General features: G+C 54.4%; 12 protein-coding genes across 12 annotated transcripts; 8 read left to right on the top strand and 4 right to left on the bottom strand.

The window, feature by feature from the left end:
• Positions 1-54: 54 nt before the first annotated feature.
• HMPREF1541_10112 (deoxyhypusine hydroxylase) lies at positions 55-1,059 on the top strand (the record flags this gene model as incomplete). Its single annotated transcript, XM_008714783.1, has 1 exon — positions 55-1,059. The coding sequence occupies one exon, from the start codon at positions 55-57 to the stop codon at positions 1,057-1,059; it is 1,005 nt and encodes a 334-aa protein (XP_008713005.1).
• Positions 1,060-1,108: 49 nt separating this feature from the next.
• On the bottom strand, positions 1,109-1,480 carry HMPREF1541_10111 (uncharacterized protein; the record flags this gene model as incomplete). Its single annotated transcript, XM_008714782.1, has 1 exon — positions 1,109-1,480. The coding sequence occupies one exon, from the start codon at positions 1,478-1,480 to the stop codon at positions 1,109-1,111; it is 372 nt and encodes a 123-aa protein (XP_008713004.1).
• A 495-nt stretch (positions 1,481-1,975) lies between these two features.
• On the top strand, positions 1,976-7,275 carry HMPREF1541_10110 (uncharacterized protein; the record flags this gene model as incomplete). The annotated part of the gene is made up of 2 exons (XM_008714781.1): positions 1,976-2,259; positions 2,307-7,275. The coding sequence occupies 2 exons, from the start codon at positions 1,976-1,978 to the stop codon at positions 7,273-7,275; spliced, it is 5,253 nt and encodes a 1,750-aa protein (XP_008713003.1).
• A 971-nt stretch (positions 7,276-8,246) lies between these two features.
• HMPREF1541_10109 (uncharacterized protein) lies at positions 8,247-11,060 on the top strand (the record flags this gene model as incomplete). The annotated part of the gene is made up of 2 exons (XM_008714780.1): positions 8,247-8,536; positions 8,654-11,060. 2 exons carry the CDS (start codon positions 8,247-8,249, stop codon positions 11,058-11,060), a joined length of 2,697 nt encoding a protein of 898 aa, XP_008713002.1.
• Positions 11,061-11,656: 596 nt separating this feature from the next.
• On the bottom strand, positions 11,657-14,947 carry HMPREF1541_10108 (uncharacterized protein; the record flags this gene model as incomplete). Its single annotated transcript, XM_008714779.1, has 1 exon — positions 11,657-14,947. One exon carries the CDS (start codon positions 14,945-14,947, stop codon positions 11,657-11,659), a length of 3,291 nt encoding a protein of 1,096 aa, XP_008713001.1.
• A 1,271-nt stretch (positions 14,948-16,218) lies between these two features.
• On the top strand, positions 16,219-16,404 carry HMPREF1541_10107 (uncharacterized protein; the record flags this gene model as incomplete). Its single annotated transcript, XM_008714778.1, has 1 exon — positions 16,219-16,404. One exon carries the CDS (start codon positions 16,219-16,221, stop codon positions 16,402-16,404), a length of 186 nt encoding a protein of 61 aa, XP_008713000.1.
• A 21-nt stretch (positions 16,405-16,425) lies between these two features.
• On the top strand, positions 16,426-16,991 carry HMPREF1541_10106 (uncharacterized protein; the record flags this gene model as incomplete). The annotated part of the gene is made up of 2 exons (XM_008714777.1): positions 16,426-16,547; positions 16,742-16,991. The coding sequence occupies 2 exons, from the start codon at positions 16,426-16,428 to the stop codon at positions 16,989-16,991; spliced, it is 372 nt and encodes a 123-aa protein (XP_008712999.1).
• Positions 16,992-17,291: 300 nt separating this feature from the next.
• Positions 17,292-17,946, top strand: HMPREF1541_10105 (uncharacterized protein; the record flags this gene model as incomplete). Its single annotated transcript, XM_008714776.1, has 3 exons — positions 17,292-17,474; positions 17,546-17,716; positions 17,779-17,946. The coding sequence occupies 3 exons, from the start codon at positions 17,292-17,294 to the stop codon at positions 17,944-17,946; spliced, it is 522 nt and encodes a 173-aa protein (XP_008712998.1).
• Positions 17,947-18,280: 334 nt separating this feature from the next.
• Positions 18,281-19,015, top strand: HMPREF1541_10104 (uncharacterized protein; the record flags this gene model as incomplete). Its single annotated transcript, XM_008714775.1, has 3 exons — positions 18,281-18,313; positions 18,375-18,479; positions 18,533-19,015. The coding sequence occupies 3 exons, from the start codon at positions 18,281-18,283 to the stop codon at positions 19,013-19,015; spliced, it is 621 nt and encodes a 206-aa protein (XP_008712997.1).
• Positions 19,016-19,168: 153 nt separating this feature from the next.
• HMPREF1541_10103 (uncharacterized protein) lies at positions 19,169-19,525 on the bottom strand (the record flags this gene model as incomplete). The annotated part of the gene is made up of 2 exons (XM_008714774.1): positions 19,169-19,423; positions 19,478-19,525. 2 exons carry the CDS (start codon positions 19,523-19,525, stop codon positions 19,169-19,171), a joined length of 303 nt encoding a protein of 100 aa, XP_008712996.1.
• A 616-nt stretch (positions 19,526-20,141) lies between these two features.
• HMPREF1541_10102 (uncharacterized protein) lies at positions 20,142-22,160 on the top strand (the record flags this gene model as incomplete). The annotated part of the gene is made up of 1 exon (XM_008714773.1): positions 20,142-22,160. The coding sequence occupies one exon, from the start codon at positions 20,142-20,144 to the stop codon at positions 22,158-22,160; it is 2,019 nt and encodes a 672-aa protein (XP_008712995.1).
• A 140-nt stretch (positions 22,161-22,300) lies between these two features.
• On the bottom strand, positions 22,301-25,204 carry HMPREF1541_10101 (uncharacterized protein; the record flags this gene model as incomplete). The annotated part of the gene is made up of 2 exons (XM_008714772.1): positions 22,301-24,568; positions 24,617-25,204. The coding sequence occupies 2 exons, from the start codon at positions 25,202-25,204 to the stop codon at positions 22,301-22,303; spliced, it is 2,856 nt and encodes a 951-aa protein (XP_008712994.1).
• Between the last annotated feature and the right edge of the window lie 32 nt (positions 25,205-25,236).

Genomic DNA, 25,236 nt, shown 5'->3' with positions numbered 1-25,236 from the left:
TCGCATCTGGTGATACTCGTACGTCCGACAGTACTGAGAATAATTGAATCAACTATGTCGCCTGCTGCAGTGGAAGAAAATCCCTTGAGCACGAACACGACGGTTGCAACTCTCCGAAAAGCACTGACGGATGAGAGTGTGCCACTCGCGAAGCGTTTTCGCGCCCTCTTTTCTCTAAAACACGTCGCCTCGCAGGAATCCGGCCCAGATGCTTCGGCTGCCATATCTGCTATTGCCGCTGCCTTCGCTTCCCCATCTGCCCTCCTCAAACATGAGCTAGCCTACTGTCTAGGGCAAACGAAGAATCTAGAGGCAGTCCCCTTTCTACGAGCGGTGCTCGAAAACCGAGCAGAGGATCCTATGTGCCGACATGAAGCAGCCGAAGCCTTGGGCGCTCTGGCTGATAAGAGCAGCCTAGAACTATTACAGCGGCTAAAGGATGACGAAAAAGAACCTGTGGTCGTCCGTGAGACCTGTGACATAGCAGTTGATCGCATTCGGTGGGCAGATTCAGACGCCCAGTCTAAAGAGCAGCTTAAGGCCAGCGACTTCACATCCATCGACCCTGCCCCACCGATGCCCTCGTCGAAAGAAACACCTTCGATCAGCGACCTGCAATCTACATTGCTCGACACTTCACAATCTCTGTTCCAGCGGTACCGAGCCATGTTTGCACTGCGCGACCTGGCTTCGCCACCTGATCTGCCTAGCGCCAAACCAGCGGTCCATGCACTTGCATCCGGCTTTCAAGATCCTTCGGCGCTATTCCGCCACGAAATCGCATTCGTCTTCGGCCAGTTGTCACATCCAGAATCGATACCCGCACTCCTCGCAGTATTGGAGGACCGGCAGGAGCAAAGCATGGTCCGTCATGAAGCTGCGGAGGCGTTGGGCAGCTTAGGAGAAGAACCGGGTGTCGAGGATATGCTAAAGCGCTTCCTGGACGATCCTGAGCAGGTGGTACGGGAGAGCGTCGTTGTGGCGCTGGATATGGCCGAGTATGAGAAGAGCACGGATATGGAGTATGCCACCGTACCTCCTCTGGCTGTTGCTTCGTAAGAGTTGAGCTACTAACAGGTAGACCGAATTCTTCTCCGTTTGAAGTGACTCAGTTGTTCTGAACTTCCTTGTAGCCACACTCGCATCGGTAGAAAACAGTAGTACCCTCGTCAGCGCTGCGCAGTTGCTTGGTGTGATAAAACATCTCCTTCCTCCCGCAATCGGGGCAGGTCTTGGCTATGACTGCTTCAACCTGGAGCTCCTCTGTATTGACGTTCTGCACGTCGGAGAGCTTGTCGCGCAGACTAGACGGAAACGCACTGGGTTTGGATTTGGACATGACGACTTTTGACGATGTGTCTTTGGTGTATTGAGAGCAATCATCGCATTTGATCATATCGTTCGCATTCTCGCCTGGGATCACTCGTGGCAAGAGTGACCCACAGGCATCGCAGAAGAGCAAGCTGCCAATGGCGACCATCTTCGTGACACTGAAGGTCGAGAACTGAAGTCGATCTGAAGACTCGTCTGCAGTGAAGAAAAAAGTCATGATAGGGAAAGCGGCAAATGCACGTGGAGTGGCCGCTAGCAGGGGATCTGCGCCAAGAGCAGAACAGGGCAAGGGTGCCTAGGAATCCCCCAAGCCCCATTTGGGGGTGTACATAGTGGCTGCCCTGCAGGTGCATGCGGCTGCCTTGCCGCCAACCCCAAACTGCGGGCAAACCTCGCCAAACTCCGCGCTGCATCTTCTAATTCATCCACATCCGCAAGGTCACCTCTAGATCATTTCGCAATCGTGACAGTTCTGCGCAATTCGCTGCGAACACTCGCGTTGGTCAATACGACACCTGTCATGTCACTTTACCCCGATGGCTAGACCTCTGTTATCCCGCTGCAGAGATACAACTTAGCCTCGTCCCACTCCCTCAATCTTTCCGCCGGGCCCCTCCCATGGCACTTACCTCAAGACTCCGAGATGACTGAGCCTCTCGCACGCAATGCTGGCGATCAGCACGCTCGGACGAGAGATGAATCCTTCATCCGCCCTCTAGCCTTTAGCGAGGCCTTCAAATTCACGCCGCTGACGACCTCGCCGCTACAGCCTTCAGACCAGATTCCTCTCCCGTCCGTTGGCGCAAGTGGGCGCGATCTCCGTCTCGCCAGCCAATCCGAGCGGAAAGCCGTTGCCAGTATCAAGATCACTTCAGATGTCCAAGATCAGCTACAACGGCTGCTACAGCCACGGGACCTGTCCGAGTTGTAAGTTGATGTCGCAGAAGCTGTGATATCCACTGACCAGTGCGCAGCAAGTTCAAGAGGAAACCCAACACTAGACAACCCCCATCTCAGCCGCCCAAGTTGTCTCCGCTGGCCAACCACGTCTATAACTGCGGTCCTCTAGATTACAAGTATCAGCCTGAGCCAGTCTCATCCTCTACCCATCCTGCAACATTCACAGCCACTGCGGAGCAGCTCAATGGCTCAGCCCATGCTCAAAACTTTGTTCTCGAGGTTCCCGCTGCACAAAAGTCCTCTTCAGACGGCCTATTACCTGTTGTTGCCGTCCCACAACCTGCAGGCTTTCGTAGAGAGGACTACGCGGCGGTGCCGGATTCACCCAAGAGACGAAAACTCCAAAACGAAGACAGAGAGGCTCAACTTGCTCTACGCCAACGCACTCAGAGAGAACAGGGCGACGCTGCCGTTCTGCAGTTTCAAAACTACCTACTGACTCTCCTGGAAGTGCGAGATCGTCTGGAGGAAGACGATTCAAACGATGCAGCGACATCGTCTAACGGCCTCTTTGAAAGTTCTAACGATGACGACGATTTCAAAATTCAACTATCAGCCACCACCCTGAGCAGACTTCAAAGCAGATTGCAAGAACTTGTCGATCTTAAACGCCTTGACGATATCTCCAACGAACACATCAACGCGTTACGACATTTATGCGAGGGTCCTGTCGCCCGATCACAGACTCTCAATCTCAGACTCAGTCAGGATCCTTCGGATGAAGACATCGAAATCTGGCACTCGCGAATCGCTTCGGCTGAAATCGGTGCGGCATCTGCGTCCGTTACGCTGCTGACAACTCTGGGTGACAACACACCAGATTTATCTCCAGATGTCCTGCAAGCTGTTTCTGGACTACTTGTCAATGCTTTTGAATCGTGCCTAATTCCAGTCATCGAGTCCCGCCCCGATGGTCAATCTGGTAGGCTGTTCAGCTGTGCTGTCGCAGCTGAAACAGGACTCAAGAGTCTGCTAGATGCGAGCAGGAAACTACTCGATCAACTAGTCACTGCTTGCGTACAAATCAAAGTAGATGGTGACTGTCTTAACACGACTGAGTTCCTGGCAGCAAAACTTATCTTCGTGCAAAATGGGCCAACCGAGAAGGTCGCTGCACTGGGATCCAAAACGTACGAACGCGCGCGAAAGCAGGTGATGTCGGCTCTGGCGAGGCTTTTTGCTGCGTTCCCGTCTGACCGGAAAACAGTCATGGACGAAATCCTGTCTTCTGTCGACAAGCTTCCCTCCACCAGCAGAAGCGCTCGACAATACACATTGGGGGATGGTAAGAGTATCATGCTTGTTACTGCGCTGTTTGTGCAGCTCGTACAGACCTCAGCACTTGATGTTAATCGCAGATCGGCCTCACTTCGATTGCAAGGTGCGAAACAAGGCGCGGTTGGCGATGAGGTTTCTGCAGCAGAAGACGACGACGAGGGAGAAGAGATGCATGTGGACGATCCGGAAGAAGCCCAAGATGAGTTGAGCAGACTCCGTCGCAAAGCTGAAGCTCTCTACACACCGACTCTGAGGACTAGTCACGAGATTGTGCTTTACCTTGTCAACAAAGCTTCCAAGGTCTCGAAGACGGGGGATTCTCCGTACCGCAACATCCTCGATCTCTTTATCGAAGACCTGGTTATTCTATTACCACTGCCTGACTGGCCGGCCTCACAGCTTGTCTTAGATCTCCTGTTCAAAAAAATGGCCGACACTGCGCAGACTGAGAAGGCTGCTGGTGTGAAGAACATGGCTCTCGAATCTCTTGGAACAATGGGTGCTGCAATCGCGTCCTGCAAGGCTTCTGCTGTAGCTCACGCGGCTGGTCTAGCAAGGGATGCAGACGGTGCTTCGACGGTTGCACAGTCTGTGGTCAGGTTAGCCAATGACCACTTCTCCAGAGGATTGACCAAGGAGGAACTCTTGGGTCCCGAAGGGCCTTTTGCTCTGACTTGTCGATACTACGACATGCAGCAAAGCAAAAGGGAGAGCAAGAGTCTGAGAGCGCGATCTGCTCAATGCTTTTACTTGGCTCAGTATGCCACAGCTTTCTGCCGAAACATCACAGCGGAACCTGGTGAAGAATTAGGACAGTCTCTCCGGTCCGAGGCAGCTGAATTGCTCGAAGAGATCGACAATGCTGCTTCTGAGGCGCCTCCTGTTGGAATCTTGGACAACTTGCAACCCCGTGAGGCTCTACTTGCCTACTTACTGAGCATTTTGAGTCATAGCTTTTGCCGTCGCTACGAAGCCATCGCACATATCTTGCTGGCTTCGCTCTCAAGTGAACAGGCACAGGTCCGCAGTCGGAGCATCAAGAGCGTCGTGACAATGCTCGAGACCGACGCAAGTCTTCTGGATTCTCAAGATATGAAGATTGAGCGGTACATCTTCCCGTGCGCCTCTGATGACTCTGCACTGGTGCGCGACGCTGCACTATCTCTCATTGCCAAGTTCTTGATCTCGAAGCCCGTTTACGAAGAGCGTGGTATCAAAAAGCTCATCGAATGTACTCGCGACGGCAAGGTTGGCGTACAAAAGCGATCCATCAGCCACCTTGCTGATATTTACGCCCAAGAATCTCGTCCGCAGTTAAAAGCCTGGATTGCGGAGACATTCCTTCGTCGCACCGGCGACTTGGAAGACAGTGTTAGCGATCTGGCAAAGCGTACGCTCAGTGATGCCTGGTTCAGTGGAAACCTCGCACTCGCCAGTGAACCGCAGGATTCTGCAAAAGCCAATGTCGCCATTGAACAGCTTACAGCTGATATTGTGGCAACCATCGAATACAACGCAACCGAGCTACAACCTCTCTTTACCCGGTTCATTATATGGCAGCTGAAGGCTAACAAGGCTGCCAGCCAGCTGGGCGCTTTGCTGAATCGCATTGTAGCTATCTTGTTTGGATCCATTGTTGCCGGCAACGCGAAAGAAGCCAGTCTGACGCTGCTGGTGTGCCTGGCACAGGCGAGACCTGAAGCGGTCGCTCCGGCTCAGCTTTCGCACCTGCGACAGTACCTCACCCACCTCACAACCACGGAGGAACTACCCATGTTCAAAGCTGTCATTGGGATATTCCGGCACGTGCTGCCACGCTTGTCTGTAACCCATCAAGATCTGCTGTTGGACATACAAGGGGATCTCTTCAGCTCAGTCACCAAGCTGCGGGTCAGAGGCGATCTCGACGATGTTATGTCCTGTCTGCGGACCATCGACGATGTCCTTCACAACGGTGCTCGATTCGTCAAGCTCCTAAAGTCCATCATCGATCAGCTGAGTGGCAACAGGGGAAATGATGCCACCCGGAAGCGACTGGTGTTCATTGTAGGATCGCTGACAAAGCATATCGACGTAGACAGCCTTCAGATTCATGGACAAATCTCAGCATATCATGGGGGCTCGGTGTCTGGCTTCATTGCGGATTTGCTCTACCCGTTCGCTGCCAGAGACGAACCGGACGAGATTCAATTGACAGCACTGGATAGCCTCGGATGTGTCTGTCAAGCCTGGCCGGCCCAGTTCGAGAAAGAACCAATCAGGAAGCTGTTCTACAACAGCCTCGGTCAAGCAGATGGCTCGAAGGCCCGTCGGTGTGTATTGAAAACCTTCGAAGAGATGTTTGTTGCATTGGGTGACCCGCCTGAAGAAGATGCAAGTGAGAAGGCCAAGGGAGAGCCAGCTCAAGATTTGAAGAAAATGGGCGGCAATGCTAAGTTGCAAAGCAACAACAGTGCGATCTCCAACATCGCTCAGCATGTATTTGGGAGGATTGCCAAGATTGCACTCTCTACTACCGGGCCAGATCTGATTCATGCCGCACGGACGGTCGCCATCATGTCGAAGAGGGGAATGTTCCACCCCAAGGACTATGCTGGTGTCTTTATCGCGCTGGAGACGTGCGACGATGCCGAAGTCCGCAGCATTGCAGAGCAAGCTCACGCCAAAGCGCACACCCAGCACGAATCCTTCTGGGAGCGTGAGTACATGCAAGCCGTGCAGACGGCGTTCAAGTACCAGCTGCAGACAGTCCAGGATGCGTCGGGAACTCGGCAGGGCAAGGCCAAGTTGGGTGCATGTTTCAGCATTATCAACACCAGCGGGTCCAAGTATGTCAAGAAGTTTCTCAGCAATCTCATTTCCAGACTCAGCACGGACGTATGGAAGCTCGAAATTGCGCGACAGATCCCGAACCACATACTATTTGTGCGGTTTGTGGCGCAGAATCTGGCGTTCTTTGAATTTGCCAAGATGGAGGATCTCTTGCACACCATCTTGCAGTTGGAGCTTGTATTCGGCAAGAATGGCAGCGAAATCTCTGAAGCGATTGAAACCAGACTTCCAGTCGATCCTCCCCCAAGGACAACTGAGACAGTGGACGTCAATGGAGTAGCCGGGCAGCCAGAGAATAACAATTCCGTCGGCGATGCGGACCAGGCTATCCAGGATCGGCCGACGCCTGTGACGGTGGCGGACGCGGACCTGGTCAAACGGCTTGCGGCAGGAGCGTGCGCAGTGACAATAATCTCGGAGGCACGTTCACACCTCAAGCGACAGTATGGGATCTCTCGAGACGTGCGAGCAACAATGCATCAGAACAAGCAGGCCAAGGAAGGTGGCAAGGCGCCATTGAAGGTGCATGGGATTACGGGGGATCGGTTCCTGCAAAACACCAACGGCATCCTATCTTCGATGGAGACGCAGGAGGCTATGCTCGGTCGTTGTCGCGAGTTCCACGGCCTCATGAACATCGATGAAGACGTGGTAGTGGGAGAAGAAGGTATGGATATGAGGGAGGGTCATTCTGCCAGCGTAGATCCAGACGGACTTATGGCGCCGGGTAATAGAGGTAAGAAGAGGAAGAGCACAGGCTCGGTGGGAGGAACGCCGCGGAAACGTGGAAGGCCACGCAAGAACACGACTCCGACCAGGCGTTCGTCGAGTGTTTCTTCGCGTGACGACCCTGAAGCGGACTTTATGGGCTAGCCACGACGTTACGATATGGATGAGGCGGCAAACACTGGCGGCAGAAGCGATTTTGACCGGGAATCACAAAATGGTGGCAAGATTTGCCCCACATCTGCATGCATCAGCAGCACTGGGCACGCGTGTATCATCAAGAGGAATAGAGCTTCAGATACCCCAAAGAGCGAGACAGAGAAAGAGAGAGATGTATAATGCGTACAGTGTGTCTGTCTCTTCTTGGTATTAATGCACCGGGCACAAACTCCAGTCCCACTTGTGATTGGTCGGGCACATTGCCATCAGTTGCCGACGCTGAACTCAGCTTTTTGCAGCTTGTCGATGTGCACATGCCGTTGCGTCCCCGCTGCTGATCTACCCTATCTGGCTTCCTGGAGCCACCCCCCCCCCGAAGATGCTGCCACTAGTCACTTTCAGCAACGGGGCCATCCGCGTCGCTGCTGTCTAGGAATGACCTCTTGCGCGCGACGCTATGTCGTCTTCCTTTTCCATGTACACATTTCAATGGTGTCTCGCACCTGAGCTGTGATGCACGACCGGCCCCACGGTCATGGCGAAAAGCGTCTCCAGCGCGCCGCCCTCACGCATTGGGCGCCCCCCTCCGAGCGCGAACCCCATCTCAAAACACCCGGAGCATCCGGATGCACAGCATGGTGCTCGCAAGACCGAGCCAGTGTCGGAATCCAGTTCGAAAGTGGCTGCTCACGATAGCAAGAATGCCAAAGGTATGCCACAGCCGCACCTGTCTGCTTTACACAGCTTCCACTCCGCTACAATTGCCAATCCCTGCGGCTGCGGCTTCCTCATACACGCAGTCAGCATCTCACTCAAGCTCTGCAAGCTTCTCACTTGAGCGAGCTTGCGTCCATCATGATCCACCGTTGGCCCCCGCTGTCCACGTATGCTGACACTATATCTCTGCCATATCAGTGCCCAATACGACCAATACGGCCGACAGAGCCGGTGGCCTCAAAATGGCCCCCGAACCACCACGCCCCTCAGCAGACCAGCACTCACCGCAGTCCCCCATTGACCCTATCTCAAGAGTATACACCGCTCCTCCTTCTCCGTCTCGTGTGCTCTTCGCTAACCTACGTCGACAGCAAATCTTCGAGCGTACCCAGTCCTACTACAAGCATAACTCGGCTGCGGCTCATGTCTCTTCCGGCCCATCCGAGCCGTCGCTTGCTCGGTCCAACACGGACAATACATCTCTCCGACGAGTGGACAGTGCTGCCAGCAGCAAGGCGACAAAAGACAAGAAGTGTGTGACACCGTCCAACCTGCCATATCTTCATCGCTGCCCATGCGTCCCCATTCGCACCCCGCCAGTGATCTTGTTCACCTGTGGCACATCAGGCTGACATGTTTCGCGCCATAGGAAGGGAGTCTCGTTCCTGAGTCGGATAATGGGCAGCAAGAAACGCGACGATACTGTCGACGTTTTTGACATCCCCGAGATATCCGACAACCGTTCCAATGGAAACGACGCCGAACTCTTCTCCAACCCCGTCGGTTTCATCCCCAGGTTCCCCACCCCACCCAGATACATCAAAGTCAAAGCGCAGAACCGCCGATCCCGAGACTTCGACCGTCTGTTCTTAGCCCAGATCCTCCTCGACAACGAAAAGAAGGCCCGTCTTCGCCGAGGATCCATTGACTCGAAGATTCATGGCATCGATGATACACCTCACCTCCCCCCACCAGACAGTCGTGCCTCGAACAAGGCCATATGGGCTCTGGAGTTCTCCCAAGATGGGAGGTACATGGCTGCCGCTGGCCAGGATAAGAAACTCAGAGTCTGGGAAGTCATCTCGGCTGCAGAGGACCGCGAGCATGATGAGAGGGATCCTGGTAGTGCTGAAGGTGAGGGCGACAATCTTCGCCTCAACGCCCCTGTCTTCAAGCAGCAGCTGGTCCGAGAGTACGATGGCCATACCTCAAGTCTACTCGATCTCAGCTGGAGCAAGAACAACTTTCTCCTTTCCTCCTCTATGGACAAGACGGTACGACTGTATCACATCAGCCGCGCTGAATGCCTTTGTGCCTTTAAGCACAGTGATTTCGTCACCTCGATCCAATTCCACCCCAGGGATGACCGCTTCTTCTTGGCCGGTTCGCTAGATTCCAAAATCCGACTTTGGAGTATTCCCGACAAGACGGTTGCATATTCGCAGCAGGTCTCCGACATGGTCACGGCTGTCGCATTCACGCCAGATGGCAAGACTTCCATCGCCGGTTGTCTAAATGGTATGTGCATTTTGTACGATACAGAAGGTTTGAAAGCCCATTCACAGATTCACGTCAAATCATCACGTGGCAAGAATTCGAGAGGCAGCAAGGTCACAGGCATCGACACCATCTCAATCCCTCGGCCAAACGGTCCTCCTGACGTCAAGCTGCTTATCACAAGCAACGATTCACGCATACGAATGTACAATCTGAAGGACCGGACTCTCGAGGTCAAATTTCGGGGCCATGAGAACTCCTGCAGTCAGATTCATGCCTCTTTCAGCGATGATGGGAAATTTGTGATTTGCGGGAGCGAGGACCGCAAGGTCTACATTTGGCCCACGGGCCCAGTTGAGCGATCAGAGAGTGATAAAAGACCAGTGGAAGTCTTCGAAGCCCACTCGAGCATTGTTACGTCAGCGGTTCTTGCATCCACCAAGACGAGGAAACTGCTTGCACAATCTGGAGACCCCTTGTTCGACCTGTGCAACCCGCCTCCTGTGACTCTGGTCAGCCGCACAGAGTCGATAGTGTCTTCCAGAGCCCCGACCCACGCCAGCACCACCTCGGACGAGCGTCCTCCTGCTTCGGGGTCTCCGAGGCGGGCATTGGAAACACCAGCCTATCGAGCCAGACAAGCACACCCTGGTGGACACATTATCGTGACCGCTGACTACTCGGGGCAAATCAAGGTTTTCCGGCACGACTGCGCGTTCTTGAAGCGAAGGCAGGAATCGTGGGATGCCAACTCCAGTCTATCAAAGAAGATGCTGGCGAGAAGTGGTTCAGTTACGACACGGAATTCGGTTGGCTCTTCGATACATCGCACATCCATCAACCTAGGCTCAAAGAACCAGTCGGCAGACCGAATCCTGAGTTGGCGCAACTCGATATCTGGAACTGCTGCCAGCGCTTCAAATAGCCTGTCAGAGGTAAATTTGCGAGCGAGCTTCACCGATGACCCCCCACGCAGCGTATCTCCGAGTAAAAAGTGGCATCATCGCCTGTCGCTGCGCCAGTCACCAAGAGCTACACCCCTCACACAATCTACCTCACCGCCATCTCCTGCTCGACTGCCCCAAGTTGAAATCCAGGCGCCTGATTCACCTGGTTCGTTTCATTCGGCCAAATCACCCCCACGACAACGACCCGAGGATCTTCGCCCACTCCCATCTAACCCTACGAGTCGCGACCTCCCTCATTCTGGCAACGACCTCTTCTTGATGGACGGAGGACAGTCCATGCTGGCGTGGAATGTTGAGCAGAATATTGTCCCTATGGCCAATCGAACACCACGAACACCTGGTCTTCTCGGTCCGGGATCGAATCCCATGTCGAGAACAAACAGTATGATCAGCGAGCTTAGTAGCGAACTGATGAGTTCGGAAGGCTCTCAACGTGAGGCCGTGTCCCGACGTCCGAGCAAGGTGGACTCGGCAAAGAGCGATGCCGAAGATGACTTGAAATGCTCACGTTGTGGTAACACGACGTTCAGGGCGACTATGGGAGATACCGGCCATCGGCTGCGATGTAAAAAATGTGGCACTATGCTGTGACGGCGAGAGCGGTGACTATAAAAGGTGGAGGGGTTTCAGGTCTGGCGCAAGGACCATTTAGGACAATCACGGTCGCCGCTACAATAAGCGGCAAGGGATGAGGCGCGCAAAACTTTGGTCTGCGAAAGAGTAAAAAGCGATCCGGTATCTGCAGCACCGTGCTCACGGCGCTTGTTGATCTGACCTGGCGACCTCTTGTATATGCATTATGAAGCGATGAAACAAGTGTAGCAATATATATCTCTCACAAATCTTGTATCTATAGACAAGATATTTCCTGTTTGGAAGAAAGCTAGAAGCAGCCAGCACCCAGTTTTGTCACCTGCGATTCATCTATTCGCTGTCTATGCCGTTTCTATGCCTTTGTACCAAGCGAGGGTATCTCATATGCGAGACTACTGTAAGGCCGATGAGCTCGCCCGTAGACGCTCGGTCGCTCGGGTTCAGAGCACACACACACACACACCCCCATCAATCTGGGCAGTGCAGGCCGTTCTCGCCTGTTCAAAACTTCCTCCCGTCCTTCAAAGTTCGTCTCTCACCCTATTGCCCTTTACCTGACAGCCACTCACTCACCCCTACAACTACTACTACTACTACTCCAGCACAAGCTCAAATTCCCACCCTCCACCTTCAACCTTGAGCGCATACTCGTCCAGCGTCTTGGGCCCGCAGCTCCCCGTGCCCAGGCCATGGTGGTCGGCGTCCAGGCGTAGGATCACGTAGTCACGCTTCAGAGCATGCAGCTCGTGGGGGTGCTTGGCGGAATCCACGTCTGCGGAGCTGTACCGCGAGGCGTGGAAGGAGAAGTTGGGGCGAGAGCCGAAATGGGCTGTTAGGCTTGATGATGGGGCTGTGGGTGCTGGTGCTGGTGCGGACGGGGTTGTGTCGACGGTGCATTCGGACCCGCCGAGGGCTGAAGCCGGAGGCGCGGTCTGCGCGCCTGGCGAAAACAGGTTGGACATAGCGTTGGCGAGCTGGCCGACGACGCCCTGTGCGGCGTGCTGCACTGAGGATAATGCTGCGTCTGTAGGGCTGGGGGCGGAGAAGCGTACCCAGCGCACGTCGGTACGGTTCCCACCTTCCTGAGGGAACTCGTAGTCAACCCACAAGTCGTCGACACTGTCAAAGCCCCAATTACCAAATTGTTGGCTAAGCTTCTTGTCCTTGTACGATTCGCCGGGCCCGCGGCCGAACCAGTCCACGCGCGAGAACGCGAGGGGCAAGCCCATCTCCAGGCCGATGCGCGGGAGGGTCGGGGGTAGGTTTGCGCCCTGTGGTTTGCCGGTCACGTGGATATGTAGGCGGCCAGAAGGATGAAAGGTGTAGGTGGTGGTGGCGGCGAAGGACCAGGATAGGACAGGGGGAGCCAGGCGGGCTTGCACGGTCACAGTGGTGGTGCGATTCGTGGAATCAGTGGACCAGGAGATGGAGCGCATATGGCCGCGGGCGAGGTGTAAATAGTTCCGCAGCCAGTCTTGGCCATCCTGGGGGCGGTCGTTATCGGTCAGGGCGCGGGAGAGGGTCAGGTGTGGTCCTAGGGAGGCGTGGATGTGTTCGGTGCCGGACTTGATGAGCGACGTGAGATGACCGCTGGCGAGGGAAAGAGTGAAGATTGTGCTTGCAGTGGTAATAGTGAGGGACGAAGCGTGTTGGACTATGCTGGGGACGGCTGCATCGGGGGTCGGGACTGGGAGGGAGGCGGAGAGGGCGAACGGCGCTTGAAGTTGGAGTTGGGAGGTCGACGTTATGTGTCCTGCAGCGGCCCAGAGAGTGAGGTTGGCGAGGGAGAAGTCGAGCTGGAGGTAGATATCGCCTTTGAGGTCGTGGACATCCAGCTCCGGGATGGAGAGGATGGCCTCGGTATGGGGGTCGATATTGCTGGGGATGGAGATGGAACCCAGAGGTTTCTTGACACCATCGCCCACGAGCTGGGCTTCGCACTTGAGGTGGTTGAGACTGATTGTATCGTAGCGATTGATGATTGTGACTTTGCCGTCGGCATGGCTCAGGACTTGGACCGGCTCGATGGCTTTGGTGTACTCAATCAAGCCAGGGGTCGGAGTGTGGTTTGAGAACAGTACGCCATCCATGATGAAATTGTAGTCATTGGGCTCGTCACCAAAATCACCACCATAGGCCATGAACTCGGCGCCGGTCTTGCGATCTTTGCTGAGGAGACCGTGGTTCGCCCATTCCCATACCCAGCCGCCCTGCAGGCGCGGGTACTTGTAAAAAGCATCGACATACTCCTTGATGTTGCCAGGGCCATTGCCCATGGCGTGGATGAACTCGCAAAGGACCAGAGGCTTGGTGAAGTTCTCTTCTTTGGCGAAATCGATGATGCTGTCCACCGAGGAATACATCTGGGAGAACAGATCCGCACTCTTGGCTTCCCTGTCTCCTTCGTAGTGAACGGGACGACTTGTATCGAGAGTCTTGATCTTGTCATACATGGCTTGGTGATTGCGGCCGTACATTGCTTCGTTGCCCAGGGACCACATGATAACACAGGGATGGTTCTTGTCCCGGTTAACGAGTTGCACGGCACGATCAACGTACTGATCCTTCCATTCTGGGTTGTCCGACGTCCAGCGAGCGGCGCGATCATAGCTCAGATTCTGCTGGTCAGCTGCCGACTTGATCTTGTCCTCCTCGGGCATGGCCTGCTGATCGATAACACTAAAACCATGGCACTCGAGGTCTGCCTCGTCCATGATCCAGAAACCAAGCTCGTCGGCAAGACTGTAAAGTCTCGGATCACTCGGCTGATGGCAGGTCCTGATGGCGTTGATGTTGTGTTTCTTCATTATCAGCAGATCTTGCTTCATGAAGTCGTAAGGAACAGCTCGCCCGTGCAGGGGATGATGCTCATGCCTATTGGCGCCGCGGAAGACGATGCGTCGGCCATTGACCTTGTAAATGCCATTAACAATTTCGATTCGACGAAAGCCGACATTCTGTGCGATGAACCGACCGCCAAAAGAAAGGACGAGCTTGTATAGGTTGGGGTCCTCGGCGCTCCATTTCCGAGGATTGGCAAGTTTCATGGAGAAAGCAGTGGACACGTCAGCGGCGTGCTTCGTATCTGAGGCCACTGCCTGTCCCGTTATATCGAGCAGTTTGAGGTCGATGGGTCCGGTTCCCTGTGTGGTGACCTTGACCTGCAGGTCTGCATCCTTGTACTCGTCGTCCAGGAGAGTCTGCACGTGAAAGTCCTCAATGTGGGTGTGGGGAAAGGCCACAAGTAGCACGTCTCTGAAGATGCCACTGAAGCGCCACTGATCTTGATCCTCGATATAGCTTCCGTCCGACCACTGATAGACACGGACAGCCAACGTGTTCTCGCCAGGAGTGTCAAGGAAGGCAGTGATATCGAATTCAGAGGCGTTGCGAGAGCCTTGGGAGTACCCAACCTCCCTCCCATTCACATAGACGTGGAAGGCAGAGTCGACGCCCTCGAAGCGGAGTCTGATCTGCTGGTCGACAAAGTCCTTGGGAACCACAAATTTTCTGACATAGCTACCGGTTTGGTTGTCATCGTATGGAACGTGTGGGGGGTCAACAGGAATGATGTAGTTGAAGTTGGTGTAATGAGGCGCACCCCAACCCTGTAGCTGCCAATGGCTGGGCACTTGGATGTCGCTCCATGTGGAAGTATCATAGTTGGGCTCCTCGAAACCATGGGGAGCTGTAAAGGGGCTCTTACTGTGCTGGAACTTCCATGTACCGCTCAGGTTGACCGAGGATGAAGCACTGATGTCGGCCTTGAGCGCCGCCGCCTCGTCGTCGTACAAGAAGAAGTATGAGCGGGGGGCAAGCGTGCCCTTGTGGATCACCTCGATATTGGACCAGTCAGGCGTCGATGGCGGGAATGTGCCAGACATCATGTACCGCCGTCCACTATTGGCAAGGACACTCGGAAAGGAATGAGGGAGGGCTGTCTCTGCAGACGTCTGGGTCTTGTTCCGTCAAGCTTGCACCTTCCCTTGACGTCTGACAAGCCCAGGCAGGCACAACGTACGTCCAACACAGACGTGGCAGAAGCCGAGAGACGTTGGCGGGGTTTCTCCGCCCAGCGGATTGATGGTACTGTGGTGAGAGGACGGTTCCACTTGGAGATGTACAAGACCCGCCGCCCGGGGCTGGCGGACCCCGGGGCAGGTTGATCTACCCAAGTAGTCAAGCCCCCCCAGACTTGAGGATGCAACGTTGCGCTTTTCTGATTCGATACTACGAGGTAAACGCCACGCCCACCACCGGAGTTGTCCTCGAGTCTGTGCCACTTGCAAAAGAGCATGAATCTGTCGTCAGGCCACGAGACGCTGTGAGGACGGTTTGCATAATGCGAGGGAGTCGAGCTTTGGGGCTCATCTCCCCGAGTTCTAGGCATCAGCGAAGGGTTCGCTCACGCAGGCCCGCTGCCAGACTATCGATCTTGTCGACATCTCAGAGCTCCTGCATTTCAGCTCGAACACAAAGATCAACACGAATGGCAGTCCCAGTCAGTACTGGAGCTACGCTTCACAAGGACAGAGAGGCACCGACCCTGCTTCAACGTCGCCATGGAACCGTAGAACAACCCTGATGCCCACTTGGACATGTTGAACACTTGCCTATACTACCCCAGAATGGCTTGTTGGCCGCCACCGGAGAGCTAAGAATGGCGTTCCCGAAACCCATTGTTGCTCGACAAAGTATGGCATCTCGTGCTTGGCTCCCACCCGCTTGCATGGTGTTCGGCTACGTGTGGCCGAGCCTGTATTACCACATAACTATGGTGTCCCACCCTTTCGGTTCGTGGATCGACCGCCCCAGTCTTCAAGTGTCTCATACCCACCACTGTTTCCTTGATCTCATGGCTGAAGCTCACAAAGCCTCCGTTGAGGTGGTCGACATGGCTCGTGAGAAGGAGGCGGTTGGTTTCCGTCCATCGCGTTGATGCCAACCCAGCAGCAGCCGCGCTGGCGGTTGCGAATGAGGCCAATCAGGCTCGTATGTTCTCCAAAGGCATGATCAAGCTATGGTTGATCGTGGGTTTCTTGTTACTCCTCTCCACTGAACCATCGGCTCTGCTAACGTACCTCAGTGCTCTGTTGGATACCTTGTGTCCACGTTAAACGGCTTCGCCTCTTCGCTGATGGGATCGATCGGCGCCATGACCGAGTACCACGAGACATTTGGTCTCTCAGGCGCAGGCTCCCCGACTGGCATCATCTGCATCATCTACAGCCTCGGTCAGATCGCCGCCTTCCCGGTCTGCGGTCTGCTGGCTGACGGCCTCGGCCGTCGCTGGTGTATCATGATCGGCTGCTTTATTGTCGTTGTTGGGACTGCTATCTAGACTCCTGCCAATTCCACTGGCATGTTCATTGGCGGACGCTCCGTGCTGGGCTTTGATGCTGCTATAGCCAGTGCGGCAGGGCCGGCGTATATCGTCGAATTGGCCCACCCTTCGTACCGTGGGTCTCAAGCTGGAATGTGTAAGTCACAGATTTCACAGCAACAAGTCGAGACTGACGGTACCCCTGACAACAACTTCTGGTGGGTAGGCAAAGACAGGAGGGCCAGTGATGCAAGTGTCCGGAGGGGCAATGATGGTTCTTTTTTTGCTGGGGGGAATATAGACGGAGAGAGCCCCAGATCCCTCATAGCATTGATGAGAACTCCTCTTCCCTCAGTCTTTGCACCCTCTTCTCTGGCAATATCCTTGCCGGCTGGACGACGTACGGCAGCGATCTTCACTTGAAGAATAGCTGGGCATGGCGCAACCCCACTCTTGTGCAGTGTATCATGCCCGCCATCGCCATGATTTTCATATATTGCTTCCCGGAGAGCCCACGCTGGCTCATCAATCAGGACCGTCGAGAAGAGGCTATAAAGATTTTGCCAAGTATCATGCCGACGGGGACGTCCATGCGCCGATCGTGACCCTGCAGGTCAATGGAATTGTCGAGCAGATGAGCCTCCAGCGCAATGAGAATGGGATTTTCGCGAGCTTTTCAACACCCGTACTGCGCGCTACAGGTTGGCAATGGTCATTGCAATGGCCTTCTTCGGTCAATGAAGTAGTAACAATGTGGTACGTATGCCCCTATGTGAACTCCAGCGTGAATGAGACCTAACCGGTGGCAGGTGTCGTATTTTATGCCACAAATGTTGAAGCAGGCAGGGATCCAGGACCCTTCGACGCAGCTGCTGCTGACTGCCATCAACCCATTTTGTAGTATGATGGGCGCGATTTACGGCGCTTCGCTGCTTGACAAACTTGGCCGGCGGAAGATGCTGCTGGGCGGACTGGCGGGCGGGCTATTCGCATACTGTCTTCTGAGAGCCTTCACTGCCGAAAGCGAGGATCATCCGGATCTCGGCTATGGTGTCATCGTTGCCATCTACATTTTCGGCATTTTCTTCGTAAGTCGTCTGCTCTTTGGCTCGCGGACAGGGACGGACGAGAATAGGCTTGGGAATGGACGCCACTCTAGACACTCTACAGTGTCGAGTGTCTCGAGAACCGCACGCGAGCCAAGGGATCAGGGGCCAACTTCCTCTTCCTCAATATTGCCATGGTCGTTTATACTTACGGCATTGCCGTTGGTATTGAGGCCATTGGATGGAAGCTGTATTTGGGAAACATCGGGTGGATTGGTGTCGAGGTAAGCAGAATCGGATCCGTAGTCGATCAATGGTCCTTGAGCAATATACTGACAGGCTCTAGATGGTTGTTATATTCTTCTACTTTGTCGAGACTGTAGGCAAAACGCTGGAGGAGATGACGGAGATCTTTGAGGCGAAGAATCCAGTCAAGAAGAGCCTGGAGAAGACGAAGGTGACTGTGGATGAGTCTGGCCGAGTGATGAGCGTGATTGGGGAACACAGTGCATAAGGCCCATCATCGAGGTATAGCTGTAGGGCAGAGCATCGACCTGAGCGAGATTGGTAGGACAATAAGCCGTGACTCTTGACTCTTCTCTATTTCATGTATCCGCATAAACATGCTGGTGTCAAAAAGGGAATAGCGCGTGATGGGAATGGCGGGGCAGTCGAGTCGGGCCTGTCGGCCAGCGCCGCGTTGTGGCCTGCCTGTAATTTTTTGCGACCCGGCACCAGCAGCGTTGTTCTCTGGGTTGCAATGAACTTCGGACTCGACCACAACCTCGTCCTCTTCGCTACTCCTTCTTCCTCTCCCTCCAGCTCGACATCTTAGTGTTGCCGTCAAAATGGTTGAAAAAGTCTACGTCACGTACAACGAGGTAACCTCGCACCAAACTTGCCCACTCGGCCGACATGAGGCTCACACTTGCTTGACTCCAGGTACATAAACTGTGCCAGGCCGCGGCACCCCGGATCCTCGATGAATTCACGCCAAATCTTATGATTGCCATCGGCGGTGGCGGCTATGTCCCGGCTAGAATCCTGGTAAGTGGGCGAACGAGTCACGCGAGCGCACGAGGGGACTGATGTGGGAGCAGAGATCTTTTCTTAAGCAGCCAGGTGCCCCCAATATTCCCATCCAGGCTATTGGTCTCAGTCTGTACGAGCAACTCTCCGGCGGCGACCCTGTCGAACAACCAGGCACCAAGGTGACCCGCACGCAGTGGCTGGACCTCTCGTCGCTGGAGATGGCCAACTTGATCGGCAAAAATGTCCTGATCGTGGATGAGGTGGATGATACTCGCACCACACTCGAGTACGCCGTGCGGGAACTGGAGAAGGATGTTGAGCAAGCGCGACAGCAGCTAGGCAGAACCGAGCAGACCAAGTTCTCCATATTCGTGCTGCACAACAAGGACAAGGAGAAGAAAGGCCATCTGCCAAAAGATATGATCGATGATAAGCGCTATCTGGCTGCAGTGACCGTCTCGGATGTATGGATCTGCTATCCATGGGAGGCCACCAACATCGATGAGCATGACGAGCTGGCTAAAACCAAGAGCGCCGTAGCTGGGCCATAGGGTTGGGCTCTGGGTCTCTCCATTAGACTTTCAGCATAGAATGGAACAGCACGAACTGCGGGCTGTAGAAAACCTCTCTTCTGCAGTAGCACACCTTCTGCATTCCATGTTATTTGGACCATGTTTCTGACGCCTCATTCATCGTCTCACATTCTAATCGGTGCCGACTTTGCGGGCCGACAGATCCTTCTTGGCCTGTTCGATCTGAGTCTGGAGCTCGACATAGGCATCGTGGGTATCGTTGAAGGTGAGGACACCGAGTCCAAGTCGGCCAAGCAGGTACGCGCCGAGTGAAATCACAGCCCAAAATGGCAGCACTGGGACGATTTCGTTCTGGATCTTCGCTGGCAGGATAGATGGAATGGGCGAGTTCTCCGTCAGTAGTGGAAGCGCCAGCAGGAGGTATGCCTGTGACCGGATCATTAGCTACTGGTGACCTCTAAAGGAGAGGCCACGCCGTACCGAGGACACCAGCAGTGCAAAGGAAATAGTCTGCGCGGCACGCGTCATTGTGGGCAGGCTACCGTCGGTGAGAGAATGAGGTTGCGAGTCGCGTGTTGTGGCCGTGAGGGACGATGTAGATGTGATGGAAATGTGGTCTTTTTCACCACGCCGCGACTTTCGGAACTTGGAGCAGGGGTGGGATTGCACGCGTGCGCCGCTCCCTCCACCGTACAGCTCGTCCCCTCGTTTTCTTCAGCCTCGTCCTATGGTCCCTCCATCTCTTGCAGTACACTCAGACAGTAACTGCTCAGCAGATCTGATCAAGCCCACTTTGACCCGAAACAAGAAATACAAGTCCTAGATATGACTTGTTAGACTTGGAACTCCGTTATAATGCAAGCAGAAAATGTGAGTTGGCCCACGATCGATCCATCATGCAAGCGGCCGCCCTCGTCAAACATGATGAAGTTTTTCCTGACAAACAAAGGCTTGCAGAGATATCTTTCCGAAGATAGTACACGTCGCCAGTCAGTACAACTTTGGGCTCGATGACCGTGTCACTCGTCTCTGTGAGCCGGTCCCGGACGATGATCTTGCCCGCCACATCTCCGTTGCTCTTGAGAGACTCGCCAATTTGCTGGATCAAGCACTGAATCATGAAGCGTCCTGGCTAGCTCCTTTCATGTGTATTCTTGCTGATGCCACGAGAGCACATGCCTTCTGGCGACCACTATTCGGTCATGCGTCTTCGCCCGGAAGCGAACAGGACCCCGTCTCAAACTTGACAAAACCACCTGATTGCATCCTGGAAGTTGCAAGGCGGGTGATCGCCAATGAATCCATTGCTCAGGGTGACGAGCTGCTCCGACCAACTCTTCGCCTGATAGCCAACTGTTGTGCCGACGACAATGTCAGCCGGCGTGTACTTGTCCAAAGGGACGGCATCAGCCACCTAAAACGACTGGTGCTAAAACGGAGAGCACTGGATGTACTGCTTCCCACGCTTTACAACGTCTGTGTCGACTACGACGAAATTGCAGTTGATGCAAATGGGAAGCAGCAGAGCTTAGACAATTTGGATGCCTCGACGCAACTGACTAAAGCCGAGCAGGCTTTGGGACAGTATATCGAGCACGACGGAGAGGCTCTGATGGCAGTCGGGCTCTTTCTAAACCCGAGAATGCAACGTGACCAGCAGTTGTTTGGTCTGTTAGCTGATCTTGCAGAAATGGCAAGCAGACCTGCTCTGTTCGGTATGCACCAGATAGCAGGCGAGGACGAGGGGAAGTGGCCATCCCGAGCTGATGAGCTGCTGCAGAGCCTTGTCGAGTGCGGCATCCCCCTTGCCGAGGAAGACAACGACTCACAGCAGGCCATCCTCCAAATATTCCTCAATGTTCTCACACAGAAGCAAGTGCAACTGAGATTCTTACAAGGGAGCGAACGGCTGAAGCACCTTATCAATCTCTTCACGATTGGTGCCCCAGGAGACCCGGACCTGAAGTCCTACAGAGATTCTCTGCTGCAGATGGTATACACGCTCTCCGCCCTACCCGAATATGCGTCTGCCGTTTCACCAGAGTCTACCGTGTTCCAGGCACTAGTTCGAAGACTGGAAACGCTGGGATCGGCATCTGGAACAGCAAGTCCTCCCCAGATTGCAAGCATCATTGTGCTTCTGGCAAATGCTATCACGAGTGCGGATCATGTCACACTGATCCATGAACATCACACGGCTCAACAATTGAGCTCAGCTGTGGTCTGTGTTCTATGCGATTCATCATCACACATCGTCACTGTCCCCGCCCTTGACCTCATCGGCCGTCTTGCTCTGGACCGTCGCACGCAGCACCACCTCTTATCTAATCCTGATCTTCTGGAGAATCTGACCCAGCGCCTTCAGCAACCCAGCTCCACCTCCATCTCCACCTCCATCTCCTCGCTACCAACCCAGGCTCAGTCCCAATCCCAATCTCAATCTCACACCCTGACCATCCACCGCGAATCAATCGCTCTCACACGCCTCCTCTTCCGCTCCTTGCAGACCCCGCTCTCATCCCTCCCCTCCTTCGCCCTCCTCCACGCCAACATCCTCGCCCTCTTCGACCGCACACTCGATACCAACACAAAGCTCGAAATCGGGCGGTATAGCATCGAGATTCTGCGCAACATCTCCCTCGTCGCAGCCCGCCCCGAAACTACCACCACTCCCACCAACGCTGACGCAGACCAAACAACCATCTTCGCCTCCACAGTCACCAATGGCACACCTCCTTCCATACCACCGCTTCTCCTACCCCTCCTCTTCCTCACCACCGACTCCCCCACCGCCGGCTCCCGCTCCCAAGGCGTCTTCGGCCTGGGCCTCCTGCTCTCCACCACACCACCGCACGCGTTCCCAGAGCTTCTGCCAGCCTTCATCGCTCAGAAACGCGTGCTTCTCGACGTGTTGGGAGCGGTCGTGAGAGAGGATAGAGAGGGTCTTCAGGGCCCGCCGGCAGCCGATGCGGGGGAAGTGGACGGGGAGCCCACGGCAACGCACAAGGCCGATGCGGAGAACGTCAAGATCGTGGTTGTTCAATTGCTGCGTGGGCTCCGTTATGGATCTGAATCTGCAGGCGCGGTTACTGAAGTGGAGGGGAGGGAGGAGCTGTTGAGGGGCTTGGAGGAGCTGAGTCAGGAGATGGGCTTGCAGGTATAGCGACTATGGAGGCTGCGCTAGACTAGTACTTCACATCCTCTGGAATAGATCGTGTACAGCTTTGGGTTCAGATCTATTTGACTACGGACAACGCCGGTTGGTCCGTTGACCGTTGTGTAGCTTCGTGGTTATCGACACGTCTACGGCCGAGCTGTTGACGTAGTCCGGGTAACTATATTGTCCACTTGCCTGAGACATTTTCTACCCACGAATCTCGCAAACATCTCCTCCCTCTCGTGCCTCGACATGCTGACCAGCTTCCTCAGCCCCCATGTCCCTCCTCCGCCGTTCCCAACCCGATGGCAATCACCACTTACCTGCACAGAGGTTTCCTTCTTCAACATCCCCAGCATCAATTGCGCAGCCAGGGCATTCACGCCAGCTTCACGGAGGAAGAGCTCCCAGAGCGTGGCGTCATCGATAAATGACATGCTGTCGTTTCTTCGAAGGCCGTGCTGCGTTATGAGGCGCCAAGTCCATGCGGTGAGGGCGTCAGACGCTTTGTCTCTAGAGGTGGGGGCGGCACCGCCCGCAGCCATCCAGATCGGACACACATTTGCACCGATGGCTTGAAAGCTGGCGCAAAAGGCTGTGAAGTCCGTGATTGCATGAGCGTGGTTTTGTATATCGGCTGCGTTTGTGGTGACAATGATGAAGAGTGTTTCAAACTGGACGCTTGCCTGGCGGATCCGGTCGTGCAGGGTGTTGACGATGTTGGACCGCTGACCAGGCAAGTTCTTCTGTTTCAGCGCTTGTACGTTGGTGTATATGACGCACATCGTCGGGTTAAGAATGATCTCTGCCAACCCATGCAGATCACGATAGATCACCCTGAGAAGATCGTCTTCCTGTCGATTGATGAGCGCCATCAAAGGTCTCTGGCTCACCAGTCTCTCGTCCATAACCACAACCCTTTCTTCCAAGATGGCCTCAATGGCTGGAACTGGTGTGGAGCTACGGCTGATCAAGTCGCTCGGCGTCGACGGGACCTCAATGTGCTCATCTGGTGCAGCGACAGAAACCTGTGAGCTCTGTATGGCGTCGCTGGCATCTTCCGTGGGGTTCGAATAGAGATCAATGGCAGGGGATGGGCCAGTAGCGGGTAGGGTAGGTTTCTTGAACTGGCCACCTCTCAAATCTAGGAACGCGGCGAGTGAGCCACTAGCTGAGAACTTTCTCGGTGCAGCACCAGTTACATCCGGTATCATGTAGAGTGACTTGTGGTTGGGCCCATCAGGCTTGCCTGCCATGAAAGGATTGAGCCGGGGACCATTTTCAGGGCGTGAGCTCGCTTCCATACCCGTCTTCCTGCCCACAGCAGCTTTTAACATCGGCTCAGACACTTGATGACGGGCAGCGAAATCCTGTTTTGGGATTCTATCGGGTTCGCATGCAATCGGCGCTTTTGGGGCATAGCGGGTTCTGATGGCTTTAGAGACCGTTGATTGCTCTGTCCATGTGCAAGAATCGTCCTGCAGAGCGTGCTTCTCACCTGCAACTCTGTCGAGGTTTGCGCCGAGCGAGTTGACGAGGGTTCTATCGATCTCAAGCTCCTCGTCTTCGTCCTCTGAGTCATATGGTTCCAGCAGCCTTAATCCTGGTTCTTTCCAGAGAAGCTCTTCGCTACGCGTCACTATCTTTGGGATATCAAGATAAGATTGAACACTGTCTGAGCCTTCGAGGTTCTCGTTCAGGACTGGCTTTGTCGAGTTCTTGGTCATTGGAACCCAGTTGAGTTGGGCCAGTCTGGGGGGATCTTGGTGGCTCATCACGAGATCATCGCCACTGATGATCTTCTGGACAGACAGCTTTCTGGCCCCGGGTTGCCATCCTTCGTTCATATGCGGCACCGGAAGGCGAAGATCGCGATCTTGAGGCGATGGGGTTGACGTCCAGATCTTGTTGAGCTCGCACTCGTTGTATACATCAAGCTGCCTCCTGAGCGGATCTTTCTCTAACTGCTTGACGTGAGTATCCTTCTCTTCTTCCGGAAAGATTAGAAAGTCTTCAAAGAAAGCGTTCATCGCATCTTTGGAGATATTATTTGATTGAGATTTCGATGGCGATGTTAATACGATCGGAACCTCCAACTTAAGGCCTGTTGCATTGATTTGAACGTTTTGGCTTATTGGTGAGATGGATCGTGGGGTTCGTCGACGCTCTGGCGTCTTTGATGCTTCTGCTAGAACCTGACGAACTTTGCACGGGCTCCCATCGTTGATGTCGCTCGTACAGATCTGGTCATGCTTCTTCATGGTCTGCTCAAGATGGAGCATGAGGTTGTCAGAGTCTGATGAGTTCTCCGACCGTGGTTCGAGGCCTAGCTGTGGTACTAGTGGAAGTGCTACCTCACCCATAGCATGGACTGTGGGTGAAAGCATAGGAGTAAAGGGTTCCAGTTGTCGGCTCTGAGAGCATCAGTCAGTATTACAGCCCGCTAATACTGAGCTACACACCTGTAGCCTGACAATCTCGTCGGTATAGGAGTCGTCCAGGTCTCTTTGGGTGCAGCTATCAGTCATAGCGACCGTCAAACGCCTCATCGCAGTCGGAGACGATTCGAGCCGTGGATAATGGATCTCGGTCGAGAAAGCCTCCGTAGCGGCGCTGCACTCAACTAGCCACTGCGACTCCTCTACGGACGACAAGCCGTCCGGTCCAGTGTTCGCAGCAAGTTCATGGATGAGTTTCTTCAGGTCCATGGGCCTCTTGAACCAGCGCATATCTCTGTCATGGTTGCTTCTCAGCAGCGGAACTTCCACCACTAACTTTTGATGACGGTACGGATCTTCGAGCACATGGTCCCATCTCAGCTCTGGTTTCGGTATGGTCAGGTCGCTTAGATACGTTGCAGCAGCCTGACTCAGCTGGAATTTGTCTTCGGGAATTAGATCTTCGACAGGTGCAAGTGATGGATGATGAAGCTGGGTTTGTTCACTGTTGATTGGTGAAACCGAGGCCAGACGCTTCAGTAGGTCGGGAGTGGACTGCGGAAGAGCTAATCGATGATACCGAGCATATTGAACCACCGAGTGGCTTGACATTATGCCATGATTGGGCATGTAAATGACAATAT

This window comes from Cyphellophora europaea, assembly GCF_000365145.1.
Source record: "Cyphellophora europaea CBS 101466 unplaced genomic scaffold supercont1.11, whole genome shotgun sequence".
Classification (NCBI taxonomy): domain Eukaryota; kingdom Fungi; phylum Ascomycota; class Eurotiomycetes; order Chaetothyriales; family Cyphellophoraceae; genus Cyphellophora; species Cyphellophora europaea.
The sequence above is the reverse complement of the archived record's forward strand: the minus strand, read 5'-3'. Positions and strand labels throughout refer to the sequence as shown.